At 40.2% G+C, this 21,550-nt stretch overlaps 2 protein-coding genes across 2 annotated transcripts; one reads left to right on the forward strand and one right to left on the reverse strand.

Annotated features, from left to right (window-relative positions):
• Positions 1–1,634: 1,634 nt before the first annotated feature.
• cdcp1b (CUB domain containing protein 1b) lies at positions 1,635–18,439 on the forward strand. The gene is made up of 13 exons (XM_003452472.5): positions 1,635–2,648; positions 4,979–5,197; positions 5,688–6,029; positions 6,557–6,763; positions 7,585–7,932; positions 9,021–9,239; positions 10,467–10,811; positions 11,530–11,889; positions 13,572–13,769; positions 14,082–14,441; positions 15,029–15,382; positions 15,470–15,551; positions 16,459–18,439. The coding sequence occupies exons 1-13, from the start codon at positions 2,585–2,587 to the stop codon at positions 16,943–16,945; spliced, it is 3,585 nt and encodes a 1,194-aa protein (XP_003452520.1). The 5' UTR covers positions 1,635–2,584; the 3' UTR covers positions 16,946–18,439.
• LOC100691741 (tetranectin) lies at positions 18,139–20,677 on the reverse strand. Its single transcript, XM_003452426.5, has 3 exons — positions 20,302–20,677; positions 20,094–20,192; positions 18,139–19,204 (listed from the first exon to the last, which is right to left on the reverse strand). The coding sequence occupies exons 1-3, from the start codon at positions 20,450–20,452 to the stop codon at positions 18,798–18,800; spliced, it is 657 nt and encodes a 218-aa protein (XP_003452474.2). The 5' UTR covers positions 20,453–20,677; the 3' UTR covers positions 18,139–18,797.
• Between the last annotated feature and the right edge of the window lie 873 nt (positions 20,678–21,550).

Consider the following 21,550-nt stretch of genomic DNA (forward strand, 5'->3'; position numbering starts at 1 on the left):
ATAGTGCGGTTTTTGAGGTTTTTCTGTTGCAGCTACTGTGAGAACTCTCAGCTCTAAGCAGCTCTCTATTTAAAAACTGCATTCTCGGGTAAGCTAAGAGATGAAATATGTCAGAGCAGCAGAGGAAGGAGCCTGAAGGTGAAAAAGAACCTGCAGCACATTCAGCCTACCACAGCGCTCACATTGTGAGGACACGGGTTTAAACATCTGACTCCTCCGTGTTTATACGGCAACAGCTACAGTCAGCTACAAGATAAAAACAGCCATTCATACCAACAATGTGTGAATACTGGATAATGGATGCTGAATATGGAGTGAAGGAGGACATGCAAAGAGTTGGTGTTATTGTAGGATGTGAGGATAGGCAAAATGTCCATCAGTCTTATTGATAATTATAATAATAATTATTATATTTTAACACTCACAGCAACTCCTTTTATTTTAAACCTGCTTGTTAAAAAAAATCTCAACTTTTACTTGGATAAGATTTTGATAGAATAGAATAGAATAGAATAGAATAGAATAGAATAGAATAAACCTTTATTATCCCATGGATGAGAAAAGTTTGGTGTTACACAGCTCTTATAGCAAGGGGAATACAAGATATAAAAGACACAAAGTGGCCCTATATACATAAGCAACTGAAGTTCGTATATACAGGTAACAATGTACAGAAATATGTATAGAAAAAATTGTACGGAGATATGTATAAAATGTACAGTGAACAAACAAGCTGGTGAGTAAGATGACCACAGGATGTTAAAGGGAAAGCTGAGGATAAAAGGAAAGCTGAGAGTTTCAGCACTTTTTAATGGATTTCCTTTTTAATCAAAAACTGAAAATAAGAAAATTAATAAATAAGAATGTTTTTAAATGAGTAGAGTAATCCAAATATTTAGAAACTGGAAAAATACAAATATCTTTAGAAACAACTTCAGAGCTCAACTTTTAAGTGAATCCAAAAGAATAAAGTACTACAGTACATGCCTGAGTCTTATATTTGGGCAGCCTAAATGTGCATTTTTAAATATTGAGGAGGAGCAGTGAAGCCTTTTCTAGGATCATCTGTCTTGTGATACTGCCCTCATGTGGAAGCCTTAGGACCTTCCTCTCACTAAAACCAGACACGCCCAAACAGCCAGAAATACCTGCACCAGGTAAACACCGACTGGTTGTAACTGAACAATAGAGAGCTGGGGGGTTTTTTTTAAGTGGCTCTTTACACTTTTTACCTTTAATATTTGGTCCTTAATCCTCCTCTTTTATTTTAAAGTCTAAAATCTTTCCAATTGACAACGACAGCTTGTTACGATATTGTAAGTGTATTACAGCACAGTCATTTAAAGTTGCTTGTGTGTCTCCATTAGCTTCCACGCAGAGAGGATAAAGAACAGAAACTCATGCAACTCGTGTTTTGGATCTACGGTTACAGTTGGAGCAGGGGAAAGATGGAGGGAGGGAGGGGGCGTCTGACAGCTGCTGATTCCTCACTGAGGTCCTCTTGTGAAGCTGTCTGCTTCCATCACAACGCCCACTCTCCTAGCTGTCAGACTGGTTCACCAAAAACCTTGCCTTGCATGTCGTTTGTATGTTGGTTGCATGTGTGTGTGTGTGTGTATTGTTTTTTCTAAAAAACTTTGTATAATCCAGTTTGTTGTCATGATGTAGAGGTTTGGGTTCATATTTGTCAAAGATGCCTGAAGGTTGAATTCAGGCATTTTGGACTCAAATAGCAGTACCTGGATGTGTGTTTGTGAGCTGTCTAGCCTTCAGGTATGTTTCTGTGCAGGAATGTCTGCGTCACGAGGCGTGTGGAGGCAGGAGGCAGTCTCTGCAACTGTGGGAGTGCTGTGCAGAAGCTGTCTTACGCACAGTTAATCACATTTCCCTCTCCATTTTACAAAATGGAAATTCCAGCTGACCAGGAACAACCTGATTTATGCCTGTTTTGCTTCTCACTAATATTCCTTCTGAAGCTTTAATATTTTTAATCATTCAGACTCACTTTAACCTACTTCGTTCGTTTTTTCCCTTTTTTGTCGCATTAAAGGACAAATACTTCTATTTATCAGTATATTTATCAGCTAGGATGCAACGAGGTTTGCTTATGCTCTGGGCTCTGCTTCCACACCCTTCGTCTGTCACATTTTGGGGGGTTACACAGCACAATGCCAACAATCTTTGGCATGTTTGGCTGCTTATAAATAGGGCGCTCATTGTCCAACACAGTGCAAGGGGAGTCAGAAGAGGACCCGCGTCTTATCCTAAGAGTCCGGACTGCGTGCGCTATCGCTGCAGTATTCCTGCTTAAAGGCACAGCGGCAGGGCCTGCTCTTCCTGTCAAGTTTGGACAGGTACTCTACCTGCGGTCCACGCCCTCTTCTGTGCCGCTGCGCGCAAGTGTTCGTGAGCAGGAAGTGGCTGTCAGCGACGCTGCTGCTGTTGTTGTAACGTTTGGAAATGCAGCTGTAAGCTGTATCTGAAAGAGAGGCGGCGATTTTAGATTATCTTTTTAACTTACAAAAACAATCATTTAAAAATTATTTTGCTTTTATTTTATTTATTTTTATTATTTTTTGAGGACATGCGGCTCTGCAGGACCTGCGCTCTCCTGGCGCTTCTGTTTCTGGCAGTCTTGGATTCATCAGGTGAGGGGGAAAAATGACATCATTCAGTATTTTGTGTTGTTTGTTGAATCTACGTGTAGCTTCAAACCAAAACACCAAACGTCCTCGTGTCAAAAGCGTGGCTTCTTTTCACGTTCGTGCGCCAAATGGGTCAGAAACACAGCGCGCGCTGAGCTGCTGTAAAGATGCACTCAAGCGAAGCTGTGCTTAAAGCTCCGTGTCAATAAATGATAGGATAATAACGAGCATTAAAGGCAGCTCAGACATGACGGAGGCTGGAGCGCGTTTCCACTCATAGCTCCGACTTCCAGACCTCCATTTTCAAAAAGGTTTATGAGGCATTTATGGAGCTTCCTGGAGGCATGAATTCATCACGACTTCATTAATGATTGACCAACAATCTGTTGCTCGTTTTTTTTTTTTTTCATAATCTTTTATGTAAACTTCCCGGTTTTGTGGGCTGAAATCATCATCAGCAAGTTTAACTTTAAAAAATGGTTTTTATCATATTTATAAAATGACTTCTCAATAACTTTGAACAGTGTGACGTTCTCAACACACCCACTGTTTACGGTTACCAGAAGCCTTTTGTGGACTAGTTGTTACAGGTTCAGGTTAAAGAAGGACTTTATTTTGATTTAGCTTGAGAGATAGGAAGAGCTAACATTACGCTCGCCGCTTTGAGAGTGATATTTAATTCAATATATTTATTTTATCGCTGGTTTTGGTTTTAAATCCTAGATTGTGTGTTTAGTATTAGGTTTCTTGATATTTTTAGCAGGTATGGTCCAGGCAGGGATTATTATGGGATTGCACATGTGAGGGTTTCACCTCATTCAGAGTAGCAGGGTATGTGAGTAAATATGGAATTTCTTGAATTCCATTCATAGAACTGATGTGAAATAAGGATAAATCAGGAAGTAGGTCATCCGCATTTCGCAGAGTCTGGTGAAAGTAAATAACAGGCAGAAAATAAAAGAAGTTAAGAGAAGAGTTCTGATATTTGCAGAGGATTGGAAGCAGGGCAGTAAGGTTGTAACTGTAAGAATAAGTGTGCTGTGTAATGTGTAATATATGAGGGTGTGTGAACTTCCCCCTGTAATTTGCATACGTTAGAAAATATTCACATGGAGTGTGTTACTTGTACACCTTCCTATTCATACTCTTATCTAATCAACCAGCTAGTCATGTAGCTGCACCTCAGTGTAGGTCATGAGCTCCAGGTAACTTTAAACATCAGAATGGGGAAAACATTTCTAATGAGAGCTTATTGTTGGTGCCTGATGAGCTGGTTTGAGTCCATCTGGGCCCACTGATCTCTAGGGGCTTTCAGCACTACAGTCTCCAAATTTTACTCTTTAAATGGTCGATGGTAAGGTCAGAATTTGGCATCAGCAACATGAATCCAGTGACCCAGCCTGCCTTTAGTCACTAATCCGGGCTGGTGATGTGGGGATGGTGTTTTTTGACGGACTTTGATCATTAATGGTATTTTTACCAACCGTGTTCATACCAGAATGGCTGCAGGTTACAATATTCCAATAGCTGCTTGCATCATGTTAACACACCAAGTCACCAACAAAAAGTATCTTCAGAGCACGATCATGAAAGCAGTCATGATGAAGTGGCATCCTCAGTCACCAGATCTAATTCCAGCAGAGTAGAGTAACCTCTGGGATAGACTAGCATGAACGTGCAGGCAAAGAATGTGCTAAAATTATGCAATGTTGATGTCAGGAACTGTAGAAATGCCACAGAAGTATGTGGACACAGGATGTTTAAATAGAAAAGACCACCAAAAACAACACCTGTAACCACATCTGGTTTATAAAAGCCTCGCTGCTGTTGAGAAAAACTGCTTCTCCCAGAGTTAGAAAAACATTCTTGGGAGAAAACAACGGGAGAATCACCTCATTATGCTTTTTAAAACTGGTTCACCCTCTCTTTGCTCACTAGGTGACTCACGTTTATCGAAATTCAGTTAATTTGCGCTTGTCTGTTACTTCAGTGCATGGGAATAGGTGTGCCTGGAGCTGCTGTGTTTGCTCAGGCGTGAACAGAAAAATCAGCTGGACCGTTTAAGGATGTGTTTGTTTCTTTTATATATCATTAAGACCACAAGTATTTGATCATAGATATAAAAATAAACTAATCTGAATCTGACTGTGGCTTTTTAGGTAAAAATACATCCTCTGGTGGACATGAATGTGTACATTTTATGGGATCTTATCTTTCAGGGTGAACCAAAGTGACTAAAGTCTGATATAATTATCCCTGTAGAGCTATGCATTTGTTGATCTCCTCTTAAGATTAGTTTACAGCATATTCACATTATTGGATCTGATTTCCAGAATCCCAGCAGGAGGTCGTTCGACCAGACAAAGGCTTGAATGTGATCGTGTCCACCGAGCAGCCAAAATGTTCTGTGTGTATCGTCAGCAAGGTGAACAGCACACAGTCTTCCTGCAACTCTTCTCTCTCTCTGGTACCTGAAGTTGAGACCACACTGGAGTTTTCCTGCCCCCAGCCTGTCGAGCAGTCTTACACTGTGACGATTGCTCGCTCCATCGGTGAGTTTACTGACAAAATACACAAATGGCTCGTTCGGCTTCGATCAGACGTCGTTTAAAGTGTTTTATACTTTTGAAGAGCAAGTATTCATTTGGTCTAATCATAGCTTCAAGAATAGATAATTCATAGATGTAAAAACCACTGTGCAGGAGCCTCTACTTTCACAGTTCTTTCCTACCCTGACATGTATTGCTTTAGACTTTGCATTACTATTTTTTATTTATTATTTTATTAATTTGCTTCTAATTAATCCTCAGAAAACAATTTCTTTTCCCCCAGTCAAGTCAATTGGTGGCTATTTCTATTGTAAAAGAAAGCTCAAAGCTCGTATGCAATCCACTTAGATATAGCTGTGGCGTCTGTGGTTTTTCATTTACTAATTTTTCTAAAGACATTTTCAGTGTTATGCAGATTAAGCATAATTAAAGTGTCAGTACCATTTTTTTTAACCCATCTGTGCATCTTTTCTTGTCTTCGACTGAACTCCAGAATGCACTGAGAATGCCTGCAGCCCGCCAACTCTGCAAACTCAACCATCCATCCTGACTAACTTTGCCAGAATCTTCACCTGGGATCTGAATGCAGCTCAGGACACAGTCGTGCGCCTGAGCATCATCGAAGGAGGACTGACGGACACATTACAGCCATGCTCAGATGGCTATCAGTTCTCTGTGTCCACATCCATAGCCAGCAGCAAGGCCCAGACTCAGTACTGTCGAGGCGGTTCTGTGAAAAGTTTGTATCTGATCAATCCAGCTGTCGTGTCTCTGCAAGTGAAACCAAAAGCTCAGGTGGTCAGTGAGCTGTTTCAGATCTCCGTCACACAACCGAGTAAGAACTATTTGCTAAATATAGAGTCTTTTTTAATTAGAAGCTCCATAGGATTAATGCTGAGTTTAACTGGAGCTGCACCAGCTGTTAAGTAGCCCAATTATAGCTTAAAACTTTTAAAATGAGTCACCAAAAATCAGTCAGATTTTAAAAAATGATTTAACTGTGTGAATTTGGTCTAAATATTTACTATTTTGCATTTGCATTCAGTCTTTCATAGAAATAGGTTTCTTGCTACTTGCAGATGATTTGTGTGAACAAAGAAGATAAAGCCTGTAATTTGCTATTTGTGGGTCTGAAGATATTAGATTATAGTGGGGTTTAATGGTGCTGGTAGACAAAGCCAAGCTGGCCAATGGTGGCAGCACACTTCAGAGTTTTTCCATCCATCACTAAAGGCAAAAGTGAGTAATTTAATTAAAGCTTTAATGGTGGACTCTATTACAAGGACCCTGTGAAGGGATTGGCTAACAGCTGGTGCAACTCAACCCTGGCCTCCTTCTCACTCTGCGTTTTACTCTGTTTAGAAACTGAGGTCATAAGCGTTGATTCCAGCACGACCATGGTCCTCAGCCGGGACCCGAAGGAATCGGTGTGTGAAGTGTGCACCGCTGAAGGCCCCACTCTCACCTGCAGCACGGAAAAGACGCTGAACAATGTTGACAAACTTTCAGTGGTGTTCAGCTGCCTGAAACCTCAAGATGGGTTCAATGTGAAGATAAAAAAGACAATAGGTGAGAACTGCTGGAGCTATATGACAAATAAATTAATACACTAATAAAGGTTAAAAAATCAAGCCAATCAGTTGCTGTCCAAAAGGTATTGCATGGTGGATCAACATTTGTTCTCTTGATAATTCTATCGATGTTGACAACATCTCCAACACACTGGCTGAAATCCAGCTCTGAGCGATGACGGAGCCTCCACTGTGTTTTACAGATGGCTGTATATGCTCACTGTTGTACCTCCCTTATGACCTCCTCCGTACATATTGACAGCTATTTAAACTAAAATGTTCAAATCTAGATTCATCACTCCGTAAGACCTACAATGATTTTCAATCAAGTTCTTGTGTAATTTGTTATACCTCAGCCTTTTATCCCTGTATCACTGCCTTAAGAATGGCTTCTTGATAGCTACTCTTCCACTGAGGCCATTTCTGAACAGTAGACGGATCAACCGAAGAGCCAGATCTCTCAACTCTTGTTTCAGGTCTTTGCTGGACATGACCTTCAGATAGTATTCATCCACTGTAGTTTTTTGTTTGTTTGTTTGTTTTTAGACCTTCCACTTCCACTTATTTTATCCCGAGTTACCCAGTTTCCTCACATTTCTTTAGAACACACTGCGCAGCATGCTGCCAAGTTTTTGACTAAAAGCACTTTAGGAATCGGTTTGTTGCAAAAATACTACTTTTGCGCATTTATCTATAATATTTTTTTCTGCATTTATTTCTACATTTACTTTGGCATCTCTCTCATTGAAGGAAAACCTCACATTTCATCCTCCTCAGCCATCATGTGAAATTAAAATATTTCCTAATTTCTTCATCTAGAATGCACCAAGACTTCCTGCACACCTTCTGCAGCAGAAATTGTTCCCGATCAACTTAATGCCTTCAAAAGATCCTTGACGTGGGGCATCAGTGTCCCAGAGAGCACTGTATTAACTCTGGACTTTCCTGGTGGTTTGAAGGACATCTCTTCAGGGGGGACCTGCCCAGATGCCTATCAGTACTCAGTGAATACAACTAAAAGCAATGGCGAAATTCAAAGTAACAACTACTGCAAAGGTGGGACAGTGTCTGATCTGAATCTGCTTGGAGCAACGACTGTGACTATCGAAGTGCCCAAAGGAGAAAAACTGGAGTCGGCAGCATTTAATGTCAAAGCCACAGAGAGAGGCAAGTTTGAACACTTTCTAGAACCCGTAGAGGAAGATGTTTTATTCATTTTATATAAAGAAAAAACATCATAGCACATATTTATGGAGACATATCCTTAACAATGGCTGATAAATCCTTTTAAATGGTAATGATTCAATAATTGCCTCTTTATACAGTTGCAGCTAAGGACCTATAACTCAAATGTAGTTACTTTAATCTGTATATATTTGACCTGGACATTGATTAATAGGGAAAACAAAGCTAAGCTTTGTTTCTTGTCCCCAGCCAAATGTTAAAAAGTTATACCAAAATAAATTATATGCTATATCTGATCAAATTTTGTGTGAAAATAAATAAATAAATAAATAATAAGTTGAATATTAATTATGTTTTTATGAAAAATCAACTATAAATATATTTATGTCTCCCTTCTTAATTTAACCACAAATAGCATAATACTAGTTTTTCTATTTTATTTTGTTAAAGGTTAAAGCTGAAGCTGTTGGAAATGTTTCGTTTTATAAGAATATTTGACCAGCAGTGTTTTCCTGAACTGATTTGGCTTAAAAGTGTTAATGATGTAAAGTTGTGATTAGGAGCTTCCATACACTCCAACACCCTTCTACCAATTCTGCCATGAACAGTGGTCAGATATCCAGACAGAATTGTGCCAGAAGCTTATTGATGGAAACCAAAAGCATCTGGTTTAGGTTAAACATGATAAGAGTAATTTAACCAAATATTAGTGGGGGTGTATGTATACATTTGATCTTATAAGTATACTTTTGACCCTGTGTGGATTAGAGAAAATCCCAAATAAATTCAAACTTGTGCACCCAATTCTTGTTTTTTAAAGTAATTAAAGATGTATGTTGTGCAATTATTCCACCCTAGAAAAAGAACTGTTCCAAGAAATCATTAAAACCCCAAATTGCCATTGCATTTATGCTCATAATGAGTGCATATAAACTCCTGGTCACAACCATAAACCACCAGAAAATAATTTCATGTCTGTCTAATATGAATATTTTATCAGACTAGTGACAGAGCTGAATTATCTTCAGTCAGATCAGCATCTCACCATCTTGTGTACCTTTTGTTTTTAGCTAGCAGAATGATGTCTGTGGCCTCTGAAATCAAGAAAACCAGAATTATCATCACGAAGGTGAATCAAAAGCTCGACTGCAGCGTGTGTACGGGCATGGCGCCTAACCAGAAATGCAACCCTAAAACCCTATCACTGATTGCTCCTTGCAACGTCTCAGTAGAATTTACCTGCCCTCGACCTCAAGATGTCTTCAGTGTGGAGGTCAACAGAGAAATTGGTATGTAGAGTTAAAATATGTGAAGTCAGGTCTTATGGTATAATTTGTCTACGACTGGAATTTTGTGCAACCCCTCAGTTTAGCTTTGGTTTATTTAACATCTCCTATCTAAAAGGACACTTTCTTCTGATTGGCCAGCTTGGGGAAGCCTTTATGGAGGGAATCATCTAGTTTTCATGAGATACCTAAGGAGCATTCTGCGCCTGTAAATGACCATGTGAACAAAATACATCATGAGCCGATTAGCTTATAGTTAAAGTAGATGCAAAAAACAAAGCTATTCAAAGCAGTCTGATGACGGAGCTTTTCACAGCTCTGACTGTTTACTGATCTTGTTCTCTGAAAAAACAGTGCTGGAAACATTCCTGACAGATTTTGTCCCAAAATTGATGTGACATAGTTGATGCTATCACACAGTCGCTTCAGATTTCTTGGCTGCACATCGATTATGTGAATCTCAGGTTCAGCCACATTTCAAGGCGCTATATTGCGTGAGATCTGGTGACTGTGGAGGCCATTTGAGTACAGTCAACTCACTGTCATGGTCAAGAAACCAGTTTGAGATAATCTGAACTTCATGGCACGGCATGTTATCGTGCTGGGATCAACCATCAGAAGATGGCACATTGAGGTCATAAAGGGATGCCGGCTGCGGTGCTTAAACAATGCTCACTTTGTACTGATGGGCCCGAAAGTGTGCCAAGGTAATTTCCTCCACACCATTACATCATCATCACCACTCTGAGCTGCAGATACAAGGCTGGAAGGATCCATGCTTTCATGGTGTTTATACTAAATTCTGATTCCACCATCTGAATGTCAGACCAGGCAATGTTTTTCCAATCTTCTGTTCTGTCCAATTTTGATGAGGCCATGTGAACTGTAGCCTCAGTTTCCTGTTCTTAGCTAATAGGAGTAACAGGAATAGGAGTCACAGCTGGTGTGGTCTTCTGCTGCTGTAGCTCAAGCTTCAAGCTTCATTGTGTGTGAAAATCCCAGCAGATTAGCAGTTTCTAAAATACTCAGACCAGCCTATCTGACACAAAAATAATACCACATTCAAAGCCACTTAAATTACCTTTCCTCCCCATTCTGTTCAGTTTGAACTTCAGCTAGTAGAATCAACGTAACCTCCAGAGCCTGAGATACCTGGAGAAAGGTTGGAGAGTGAGGGGAAAAAGCCACTGGAAACTCACCATCTCTTTTGTTTTATCTGTATCTGGACAGACGCCCCGTTCTCTGGTGAGCCTGTTCAGGCCGAGTCCTCGGTGTTCCCAGAGTTCAACCGGACCTTCAAGTGGGACTTGAAAACTGATTTCCCTCACACATTCCAACTGGACTTCCCAGAACAGGGACTGAGACAGATTTCCAGTGAGGAGAAATGCCCGGATGAGCACACGTACTCTTTTATTATCTATTTACGTGGGCAGGCAAATATTGGTACCTTCTGCAGAGGAGGATCTGTGAACACAATCCAGGGTCGCTACAAGGGCCGCGTGTCCCTACAGGTGCCGGCGAATGCAAAGATGGATCCTTTTGAGTTCAAACTCAGTGGCGGGCCTGAGACGGACAGTAAGTCATTTTATATCTACAAAAAAACCTCAGACAAGACAGACAGCACAATAAATCATTGAGTAGAGAACTTACAACGAAACACTTTTTAGAAACATTGCCATAGTTAATAGTCTCATATTGGCACTTGGAAAATGTTATGTCTTCCATGAAAATCTGGGCTTTTATTTATTAAATGAATTGCTTTTATTTATTTATTTTGTTTATACATTAATTCAGATAGGGCAGCACAGAGTAGACAAAAAAATGCAGCATGGTCTGGGATGAATCCACAATACTGCTGCAAGGCCTTAAGCATTCAGGTTGCCTGTTCTACCAGGTGAATCACAGGAGTGTCCAAATAACTTGCAAAGCAATGGGGATTTATAACACTGACCTGGTGTTATATTATCCTAGTCACCTTTCGGTATTCATACATTTGTATATATTATAGGACGGTCAGAACATCCAAAATATTATTTCTTAATTTGGCACATGAAAACCCTTTTCATTGAATGATAAAAGGAAAGATTTGGTATAGTTCAGGTGTCAGTTGCTCACTGTTTTACTTCACAACCATAAAGAATTGTTTAATCATAAAGAATACATAAACACGACAGCAAAAATTAGTAAAAAGGTTAGAATTAATGTTTTGAGTTTTTGTGTTCTAAAATGTTATGAAATATTATGAAATCTTGATTTTTCTAACCTCAGTGTCCGCTTTTTTTCCCCCTCTTAGTGATCGCGATAGTGGGGGTCAACCTACCACGAGGTGTATCGGACACAACACTCGTGACAGCCAACTTCCCTCGAGACTTCCCTGACAGCATGCAGATGCAGTGGAACTTCACGGTGCCCGGGATGCACAACTACACCGTGCGCTTTGATCACGTCACACCCCCCGAGTGCCTCAACAATGGAGAGGTGAAAGTGGACTATCAGGCAGGGGCCAACACGGTAACCAAAACTCTAAAGGATCCTCAGCCGGAGCATCAACAGGGCAACTTCAACATGGTGCTGACAAACTGTGAAACCAACACGACGCTGCCAGGTCTCACGCTGAACTACAGCGTCTCTGTAGTGAGGAGCGGCCGTCCAGGTACAGTGTTAAAACATAAACAGCTGGGACTCATACACAGTTTTGTTTTGTTTTTTTAAACATCAAACTATTTTGTGTGTCTATCACACTACTGCCATTTCCTTTAACTATGGTAGATATTGTAATGTCTGTGAAGATTCTCAGTCATCCAGGTCATCGTAGTCAAAGGAGTTTGCAAAGAAAAAGCGTCTGGACTTCTTTAAGTCGCTTGAAGACGTTTCACCTCTCATCCGAGAAGCTTCTTCAGTTCTAAGGTCAAATGGCCAAGAGTCCCAGATTTAAACCCAGTGGGAGTATCCCCCCCAAGGAGGGACAAAGGACCCCTGCATCTTAAGGATAAAAGTCACTCTTTCGAGGATGCCAATGTTCACATATTGGACAGAGAGGACAGATGGTTTGAAAGAGGAGTGAAAGAGGCCATCTATGTCCACTGTGAGCGACATTCTTTGAACAGAGGTGGTGGTTTACGACACCAACTGTCTGCCATCTATAATCCAGTTTTGAGTTCCCTCCCCAGACGCCTTAATGCCCACTCACATCCTGGGCCATCTGACCTCAGGAATTCACATGACAAGGTGGGGCCAGGTTTCACAATGAGCTCACCCGAAACCCTGGCTGATTAGGTCCCACACCCGCTTTCACACCTTGGCGCATGTGATTAGAGGATCACCAGGGGGTCCTTTGTCCCTCCTTGGGGGGATACTCCCACTGGGTTTAAATCTGGGACTCTCGGCCATTTGACCTTAGAACTGAAGAAGCTTCTCGGATGAGAGGTGAAACGTCTTCAAGCAACTTAAAGAAGTCCAGACGCTTTTTCTTTGCAAACTCCTTTGACTAGATATTGTAATGTAATTATTTATGGTTTTCAATCAGTTTATACAATTTGTATGGGCAAAAATTGCATTTATTTAAACTTAAGTTCGTTACATTATGCAAGTATCATGTTAACACCAAAATATAGGTAAAATGGAGACTGTGTAACACTTTTATCAACAACCCAATAGAGTGAAGTTATTGTAGAAAGGGTCCGAATCTAAACAGGCATTTTGTTTGCACACTGAATGTTTTCATTATGAATTTGGGAATAAATTCTTCAGGAAATCTGCAGCCTGTTCAGGTTTACACAGATACTGCAGCTCCTCCATCAACAGATGATGGCAGGTTCATGGCAGCACATGGGATGAGTGTGAACTAGCCTGGAGACAATGTGGAAAAATGTTTTGATGCCTATGAGGATGTGAAGAGAACAAATTTTAGTGTCACAGCAAGAGGTTTTGAATCCGCCGGTCAGCTGGACCCTTTCTGTGTGGTTTTCTCTGGGCACTCCAGCCTCCAAAGGGTGAATTAGTGATTCTAAAATTGGTGTGAATGCGAGAGTGAATGGTTGTCTCCATGTTAGGCATACAGACTGCTACCCTGTCCAAGGTGTAGCTCATATCTGACATTATGACAGCTCTGATGAGCTCCAACTCCTGCTGTGACCACAGATAAGCCAAAGAAAATGGATGAATGGATAGATGAAGTATGGTGTCTCTGCTTTGTCATGTCCCACATTATTTTCACATCTGGATGGGGAAAAAAAAGATTTTTTTAATGTTTTGTTTTTATTTATTTGTATTTATTTTTATGGAATATATTACCTTTATCTTTATCTATATGTATTATTTTTATTTCCATTTTAGTTTTGTGCACAGTGGATCTAACCAAAGACCCAGGAATGTCCCTGCAGATTGAGAATCTAAATTCTGACTCCTACTGTGAGATCAGCATCAACTCTGAGGTTAAAGAGAAGATAAATGTGACTGCGGGATCAATAGCCAAACTGTCCTTCCTCGACTGCCCAAATGAAGACGTACGCCTGACTGCCAAAAAAGTTATTGGTGAGAGTTCTCATTCCTGAAATGTGTTTTCTTATACATAACAGGAGATCTATCTCTGTTTCCTGGGTATAGAAAAGATGAAATCTAAGTTAAATAGTCGATTTAAAGTCTAAAAGGACAGACTGATATTTTGAGAAAAATGTTTATTAGCTTTATTTCTGAGACTTCAAAGAAAAGCTCATCAAGAGAGCCTCCTTCCACCTTTAAATAAGAACTTTTACAAAAAAAAGTGCAAGAAATTGCTGCATTTGCTTGCATTTGTTATTTGGAAACTTAATATCATCCATCTCACTTTATGTTTTTGAATGACAGACTGCAAGAACACAGAGTCGTGCCCCGTGACTACACTTTCTGTGTCCACAATGGAGCCTTGCCTGCCAATGCCCCTCAACAGCTTCACCTGGCACCTCAACATCCCAGAAACCAAAACGTGGGACCTGGTGTCACCAAAAGGGAGTTTGCGGCAGTCCCTGCCCAGCCAGGAGTGTAAAGAGCCTTTTTCTCTGCACTTGGCAGAAGAAGAGGGTAGCAATTTTGTTGGAAATTTCTGCTTTGATGGCGTAATCCAAAAAATTCAAGTGCACGCCAACATCTCCATCACAGCTCCGGGACAGCAGTTAAGGAGGATGACGGGGTCTTTCCTCAATATCAGCGTCAGCGAGGAGATCACAGGTAAAATGTCAATTATGTATTGTTGGGCTCCAGCCTGGGTTTTTTTTTTTTCTTTTTTAATAAAAACCCAGGCCCAGGCGTATTTACTTATTACTTGTATCAGTTATATTATTTAGAAGAAATGCTGATAACTGGTCATTATGATGTTTTCCTGATAATGGCTTCATTAATTTGTTGTCTGACTGTTTTAAAACACTGCTGTCATGCTTGGTAAATATAATAGAAGCTAAATTCAAAATTTAAAAGTACTCAAAAGTGAGAATGATGACCTGAATCATGAGCCAGTGTGTAAAAAGTGACTAGTTTTATCATCCAGTATGTTATGTAGTCTTTTATTGTTTGAGTTTGGTTAAAGAAGTCATTTTAAAGAATTACCTTAAGATGAAGGAAATTTGAATCAATAATTAGTTATTGAACAAAATAATTTATTTGAGAGACTGAAAAACAACATGCTGCAGTATGCGGCTACTGTACTTTAAAATTCCACGCTGAGGCACTGTTGCACCACAGATGGGTTTTTATTTATTTATTTTCATTTCTAAAACAACCAGGATTTAGACTTGATATGAATTCCTTCCCTCTTTCAGAGACTATTATTTACGCGGTCAGTCCTGCCACGATGTCTCCAACACTGCTGGCGACCCCCAACTGGCCTCAGGGTATGAAATCTTACCGCACCCTAAGCTGGATCGTCATGCTGCCCGACCAGTACAAAGCACAGCTCAATTTTAACGTCACACAGCCTAAATGTAAAGAGGGACACACGGGAATCGATGTGAGGACGATAGGGAATGAACAGCCGAAACTAAGTTTCAAAGAACAGGATCCACAAGTGGTGGAAAAGTTGGTGGGAGAGAGCTTCTATCTCAACATGTCCAACTGTGAACCAGAGACTGGTCAATTTAGTGTACTGACCATAATCAGTCTGCAGAGGAAGCAGAGTAAGCAGCTATCACTGTAGCACATTCACATACACAAAACATCTTAAAGTCATAAATCTAATCAGTGTTTGCTTTGTTCCTCCACAGATTATTTACCAATCGTCCTTGGGATATCAGGAGCTCTTTTGCTTTTGCTTATAGTGCTAGCTGTTGTATGCATCGTCGCAAAGTGAGTACACCTGTAGCAAAACCCCGACCATTATTACCCTAACCCTGTACTGAGACCAGGCCGTGCTAGTTAGGAAGAAATCTCTGTCTGTGTATCTTTTTGTTTGTTTCTTTGGCTGCAAACTCCTTCTAGACCACCAGCAGTTGAGCAGCCAAACTTAGCATACAGGTACATCTTCAGCAGGTTCTTATCTACATCGGATTTAAAGATGTTATCATGTTGCCTAGAAACCATTTAGCAAAACAGCTAAATTACTACTTTTTTGCATTTATGCACCTGTAACACCTCATAAAAGCATTATATCACTTTTATTACGTGACAATAACATGTCATTTAAATCCACAAAAGCTGAATTATGCATAGCCATCCTGTTGCCTGGCAACCACCAAGCAGAGGGCAAAAATTACCCTTTTTTAGCATATAAACTACATCCACGACTACCCCAATTTTTTTGTTCTACTTTTTCTCATTGTGATTAAATACAATTGTAATGATGTACTTAATCTGAGATTAGATACTGAGTCATACTAAAAATAAGCTTGTTTTTAATCCCTTTTTATTTTCTTTATATTTGATGATTTTTCACAATTAGAACACAAACCTTTTTTTCAATATCAAATTTTAATTTTTGCAGTTATAATGGTTGTTATAAAATAAATATGAACAATGCAACTGCTGTAAGATAAACCATTGATTTGCTGTTTCTGCTGATATACACAAAGCCAAAGTATATGGACACACTTTGCAATTTTGCATCTGTGCAAAACCAGTGAATTTAAGTTTAAACAAACTAACAAAGAAAATACAGCATTAACTGTTTAGGAATTAAAGACATTTTTATACATAGTCTCTCATAGTGGCATTATAAGACCATAAACCTTTGGTTTGTCTTCATCCTTTCAAACAGGAAAAAGAAAAATCAGAAAAGGAACAGGGGATCGTCCATATACATGCCCAAAGGGAATATCTTCCGGCCCTCTGACATGCACTTCACCAAAACCCGATCTGAAAATGAATCCCACGTCTATGAGTCCATAGATGAAGCGATGGTCTATGGCCATCTGCTGAGCAACTCCAGCCACGGCGAGGCGTTTCCAGACCACTATAACGGCATTCAGACAGACTCCTACCGCACTTTCACAGGCCCCACTGATGGGGCGCTGCCTGTCATTAAAGAACCAGATCCACAGCCCGAGGACAAAACGTTCATGGATCCCTCTGAGACTTTCATACCATCCCGTCCGCGCACTCCCATCAACCGACAGGACAGCCTCGGCTTCCAGGACCGCAGGATGATTGACAATGAGCTATACACATTCAAGACCACAGGGGAGATAAACCCAATCCGACTCTCTGGGACTGAATTGGAGCCCATACCGGATGACTCTTTGTAGTGTGTCAGGACCACAGCCATCCAATGAACTGCTATTTCAAAATCCTCCTTACAGCACCAAGTATCTGCCAAGGGGTACTCATGTACGTGTCTGTGCTGTGACTATACTCAGGGAGTCTGAGCTTATATGTGTAAGCGGTATTTGGTAGAACTCAGTCTGCTCTAGAGATCCAAGAGTGAAAGCAGTGAGCCCTGTTTTAAAAGTCTGGAAAATAACGTCCCTGGGATACCAAGAGTGCATGTACAAAAGCTTTTCCTTTATGCTTGTGCAACGTTTCATAACATTGTGGTTTCACTAATGGCTCAGACATAAGGAAAACATCTGGCTCGACCCATCGCAGCTCTAGACAAATGCAGTTAGTAGAAAAAAGCAAAAAGTATACTTACTGCAGTGTTGAGGCAGCCACGAACCTCAGTGTGAAAGCACACGATTGGCTCATGTATTTCCAACATGAGCTGTTGATTGGTTCTTTGGTTTTAGGGGCTTTATGTAATTGTCCCATAGCTTTTTATTAAGGATCCTTGATCCCAGAGATATGGCTCGCAATCTTTTCATCTTACTGCCAGCCAGAAAAAGCAACAACGACTATTTCTTGAAAGTTTGTTTGTTTGTTTTTTGTTTTTTTAAACTTGTTTGGAGTATGGAAAATGGAAAATTATCTGTTATTGTTGTTTGTAAATGGTTTTTATATTGTTGACTAGTGTTTTTTTTTTTTTTGTTTGTTTTTTTTAAGATTTGCCTTTTCTCAGCCTGTACATACCAGAATTGTTTTGTTTTTGTTTTGTCTTGCAATAAATTGTCAGTGTACGATGGGGAAGCGGTGTAGCCTTACGTGACCTTACGGCCATCATTACCTCATCTGAAGTGATGTTTCATTTTCCCTCTTGTGCTTAAACATGGGCCTCTTTGCATGCTGGACACTAAAAAAGCGGTTTCAGCCACAGGAACTCCAACTATAAAAACAGTGTGAGGAGGAGGAGGGTGTGGAAGAACTGCTGAAGAGTTGCAGCTACTGTTTACCAAGGAGCATAGCGGAAATAACAAATGCAGAGTCCAGGTTTATGTGACATTTCTAAACTGCAGACAATTTTTAAATAAAGTCTGCACGTCTTATGACTTGCAAGTTTTGCTGCATTAATCTTCAAAAATTTTTTGAGGAAAGCAAATTTCTGAAAAAAATGGAAAAAGCAAAACAGGGATAGACATCGTAGTTTATTGATGGTAATTTTACAGGTCGCAAGCTACAAGACTAGCAAACTGGAATGAGTGAAGACTGAGTTATTATAAAAATAAAAAAGTTATATCAGTCATAATTCTGGCTTTCTTTAAGTCCTATTTAAAAAGAAGTTTAAAACAGTGGTTCTCAGCCAGTGAGTCACAGAGCTGCTGTTAATAGGTGTGAGGATAACAGAGAGTTACACCCAGTTTTTCATTTGTGGATGGTGCCAGCACCCAAACACTCTTTTTAATCACATGAACATGGTTATTTCAACTTATGTTTTTCTAAATTGATATGCAGTTTTCTTTGCTATTTCTTTGTACAGCCACACAATCTCTTGCTTACTCCAAACTGGACTGTGGTCTTCTTCTTGTTTAATTCCAAACACCAGGAATGCTGCAAAATTACATACCAGCAGCATCACATTTGTCTAAAATAACATCTTCTTATGCAACTGATTGTGACTTCTATATCAGACTTTGGTTATGATGCAAAACCAGTTGGGAACCGCTGGCTTGAACCCCTTTTAGGATAGCAAAGAAAAGCAGCGTTGCAGTGAGAGTAAACACACACACACACACACAAAGCAGCTATAACCAAGCAAACGCAGAGTCACTGGTGAGATAAATGTGGTCAAACAATGTTGAACTGGCACACGGATGGCTTCTCGTCGCGGCAGTTTTCGTCAAACCACTTCCCCTGCGAGGCTGCAGACAGCACAGCGCAGTTCTGGGACATGCTTCCGTCCGGCTGGGGGGACCTAAAGTTGGACATGTCCCAGTTTTTGTAGGTGATGCTGCTGCCGGTCTGGTCGATCCAGGTGCCCTCGGTGAGCATATCGTTGATGCCCAGCCAGACCTGCTCATCTGGGCCGATGCTTTGGCGGACGTAGTCTCTGAGCTCATCGTTCTCGTCCTTGGATGTAGGTGTGCCGAGGACACCGCCCAGGGCGTTGCAGTCTTCGCTGGCGGTGTGATAACGTTTCCTCACAGGGTCACTCAAGAAACACTTGCCATTGATCTTTTTGCCTTTTAAACAGACTGCAGAGGGGAGAAAAAAGGAGCTGATGGTTAAATAAGAACAGTAAAACACTTTTTTGATAATGCTATGCAGGAAAAAAGGAGCTTTGTTATCATGACGAACATAAGTAAAAAAAGAATGTATGTGTTTGTTTTCCAGAAACAACTGAATATGATTTTCTGTTCAGAACAGCGGGGCAAACGTGTTTTCGAGATTAAAATATGGCATTTCAAAGACTCCACATGTATCCAATCTGCACTTATTTTTAACTGAAGCTTGCTTCAGGCTATTGGATCCAACTTAAACACATATTTTGTTCTCTCAACTGTAATCCATATCAGACAGAAGTGAGACTAAGAAGTGCGTCTGTCTCCACTGCCGGTGTGATATTAAAGGCATAGTCACCTTCAATCACCAGTGACTAGGATCAGCCCAAGCACAGTTTATGAAGGAGGACACGTCAATAAGTGTTATATAGATAAATGGGCTAAAATGGATAAAATAAATTGATCTTGCATGAATAACTGGGGAAATAGTGTTGAATAAGCTAAATGGGTAGAGGGAGTGAAAGTGCAAATTCTTACTCTGACTTGACTGAAAACATCTAAGATGCATGCACACTAAAAAAAATCAAACAATGATTAAAAACAAAAATTCTGATATTTTGTGTCTTATTAATAAGATTATATGACAGCTACTTTATAGTGCATGCATATTTTTTTAAAATAAAATATCAAATGTCTTAAAGTAGATTTAACAACTGGCCCCAAAGCAAGGTAAGCAAGCACTGTTATACACTGTTAATTTGCATAAACTCGCACACTTAAGAGTTTTATCACATGATGGTGCAGGTAGTGCCTTCTCTTGATGACTGATTGAACTATGAACTGTTTTAAACAGTGGGTTTACCTCTTTGCAGAGCCTGCTGTTCCTTCAGTAGGTTGAGCTCCTGGACGATGTCATCGATCTGTTTCTGTAATTCCACAATAGCAGCATCCTTTGTTGTATCTGATTCCAGACATACAAGAACATTTTTTAAAAAGGTTACTTGTGCAAACTCAGTGATCAAACAGCTTTAGAGTGTTTTAAGTAAGAGGAGACTCTTAAGACTCTCTACCTTTTCTCACAACCTTCTTCTTTGTTGGCGTTTGCTGAAGCGAGGAGCTTACGAGCAGCAGCACTCCCAGCAGCACACACACTCCTTTGAACTCCATGGTTAGACCTGTCGAATGAGGCCGAATCAACGTGGACACTCGCAATTTATCCATCTCCCTCCCTCTCTCTGTTTGTCCCTCTCACACCCTCCCTCTCATCCAACAGAAGATGGAAAAATTCTGAAGTCTGAAAGTGCTGTTTGTAGGAATAACAGTCCAACCTCAGAAGCCTTTAAGGATGGCGTGTGTGCGTCTTATTTGGCTCCAGACTCTTCACGTGGAGGTTGAGGGCTAACCAGAGGCAGGCCTGGAAAGCAGGTGTAGACCTGCAGAGTGGAGCCAGACAGTGTGAAGCAGCTATTACATAACCCCTCTGCAGCTTTCATGAAGGTGTATAAAAACGACATAAACAAAGACAGACTCTTCTGTTGCATAACTCAGCTATAGTTTTATTGGCTTAAATTATTATAGTTTCATCCACAGCATATGGCTAAAATTTGATCTGTAACTTTTATTATTGCAGGTGTTTTTGACAGCAGTGAAGCTGCATTATGATCCTTTAGATGAGATGCAGGATTTTCTTTTTGTTTTTTTGTTTTAGACATTGCACTGAAAGATTTAGGTAATGGTTCAAACTTTGCCCAAATGTCAGACGGATCCAAAGCAAGAGCTTGTTTTGAATCGGTCTGTTGTCTGCCTGTGCACACACCCTCACCCTGTCTGAGGACAAAGTGGAAATGATCCAGAGTCACATCTGGTCCTCCTGTAAGATTCCACTACACTTATTCCTCGGCTGACACGTGGCAAACACAAAAGGGTGCAGAAAGACTGGACTGTTCCAGTGCAGTGCTGCTGAGAGAGGGCAGTGCAGATTTCAAGAATGGAAAGTTTTGCATCTGTGGCGAGTTAAAAGAAAATCCATTCACTGATGTGGAACAAACTTCAAAGACAAATGAACACAAACATTAAATATTGTTCAAGATTCATATTAGGCCATTTTTCCAACCATTTGCATCATAATAAGTATTTTAAATAATCTGCACTACATCTTCTTCCTGACTTTGTAACAGCTTGAAATCAGACTAAAACTAAAACAGTCAATTAAACAATTAGCCCATAGAAAATATTTTGATAATCAATTAATTATTGAAGTTATTTTTAAGCAAAATGCCAAAAATTCAGTCTTTCTTGACAGCAACTTGAATATATTTG

This window comes from Oreochromis niloticus, linkage group LG22 (genome assembly GCF_001858045.2).
Source record: "Oreochromis niloticus isolate F11D_XX linkage group LG22, O_niloticus_UMD_NMBU, whole genome shotgun sequence".
NCBI lineage: Eukaryota > Metazoa > Chordata > Actinopteri > Cichliformes > Cichlidae > Oreochromis > Oreochromis niloticus.

Excerpts from the sequence above, each read along its gene's own strand:
- cdcp1b (XM_003452472.5), top strand. The coding sequence starts at position 2,585 with ATGCGGCTCTGCAGGACCTGCGCTCTCCTGGCGCTTCTGTTTCTGGCA. Across the intron at positions 2,649-4,978 it reads GGCAGTCTTGGATTCATCAG|AATCCCAGCAGGAGGTCGTT; the intron begins GTGAGGGGGAAA and ends TCTGATTTCCAG. Across the intron at positions 15,552-16,458 it reads GTTGTATGCATCGTCGCAAA|GAAAAAGAAAAATCAGAAAA; the intron begins GTGAGTACACCT and ends CCTTTCAAACAG.
- LOC100691741 (XM_003452426.5), bottom strand. The coding sequence starts at position 20,452 with ATGGATAAATTGCGAGTGTCCACGTTGATTCGGCCTCATTCGACAGGT. Across the intron at positions 20,193-20,301 it reads GAAGAAGGTTGTGAGAAAAG|ATACAACAAAGGATGCTGCT; the intron begins GTAGAGAGTCTT and ends GTCTGGAATCAG. Across the intron at positions 19,205-20,093 it reads ACAGCAGGCTCTGCAAAGAG|TCTGTTTAAAAGGCAAAAAG; the intron begins GTAAACCCACTG and ends TCCCCTCTGCAG.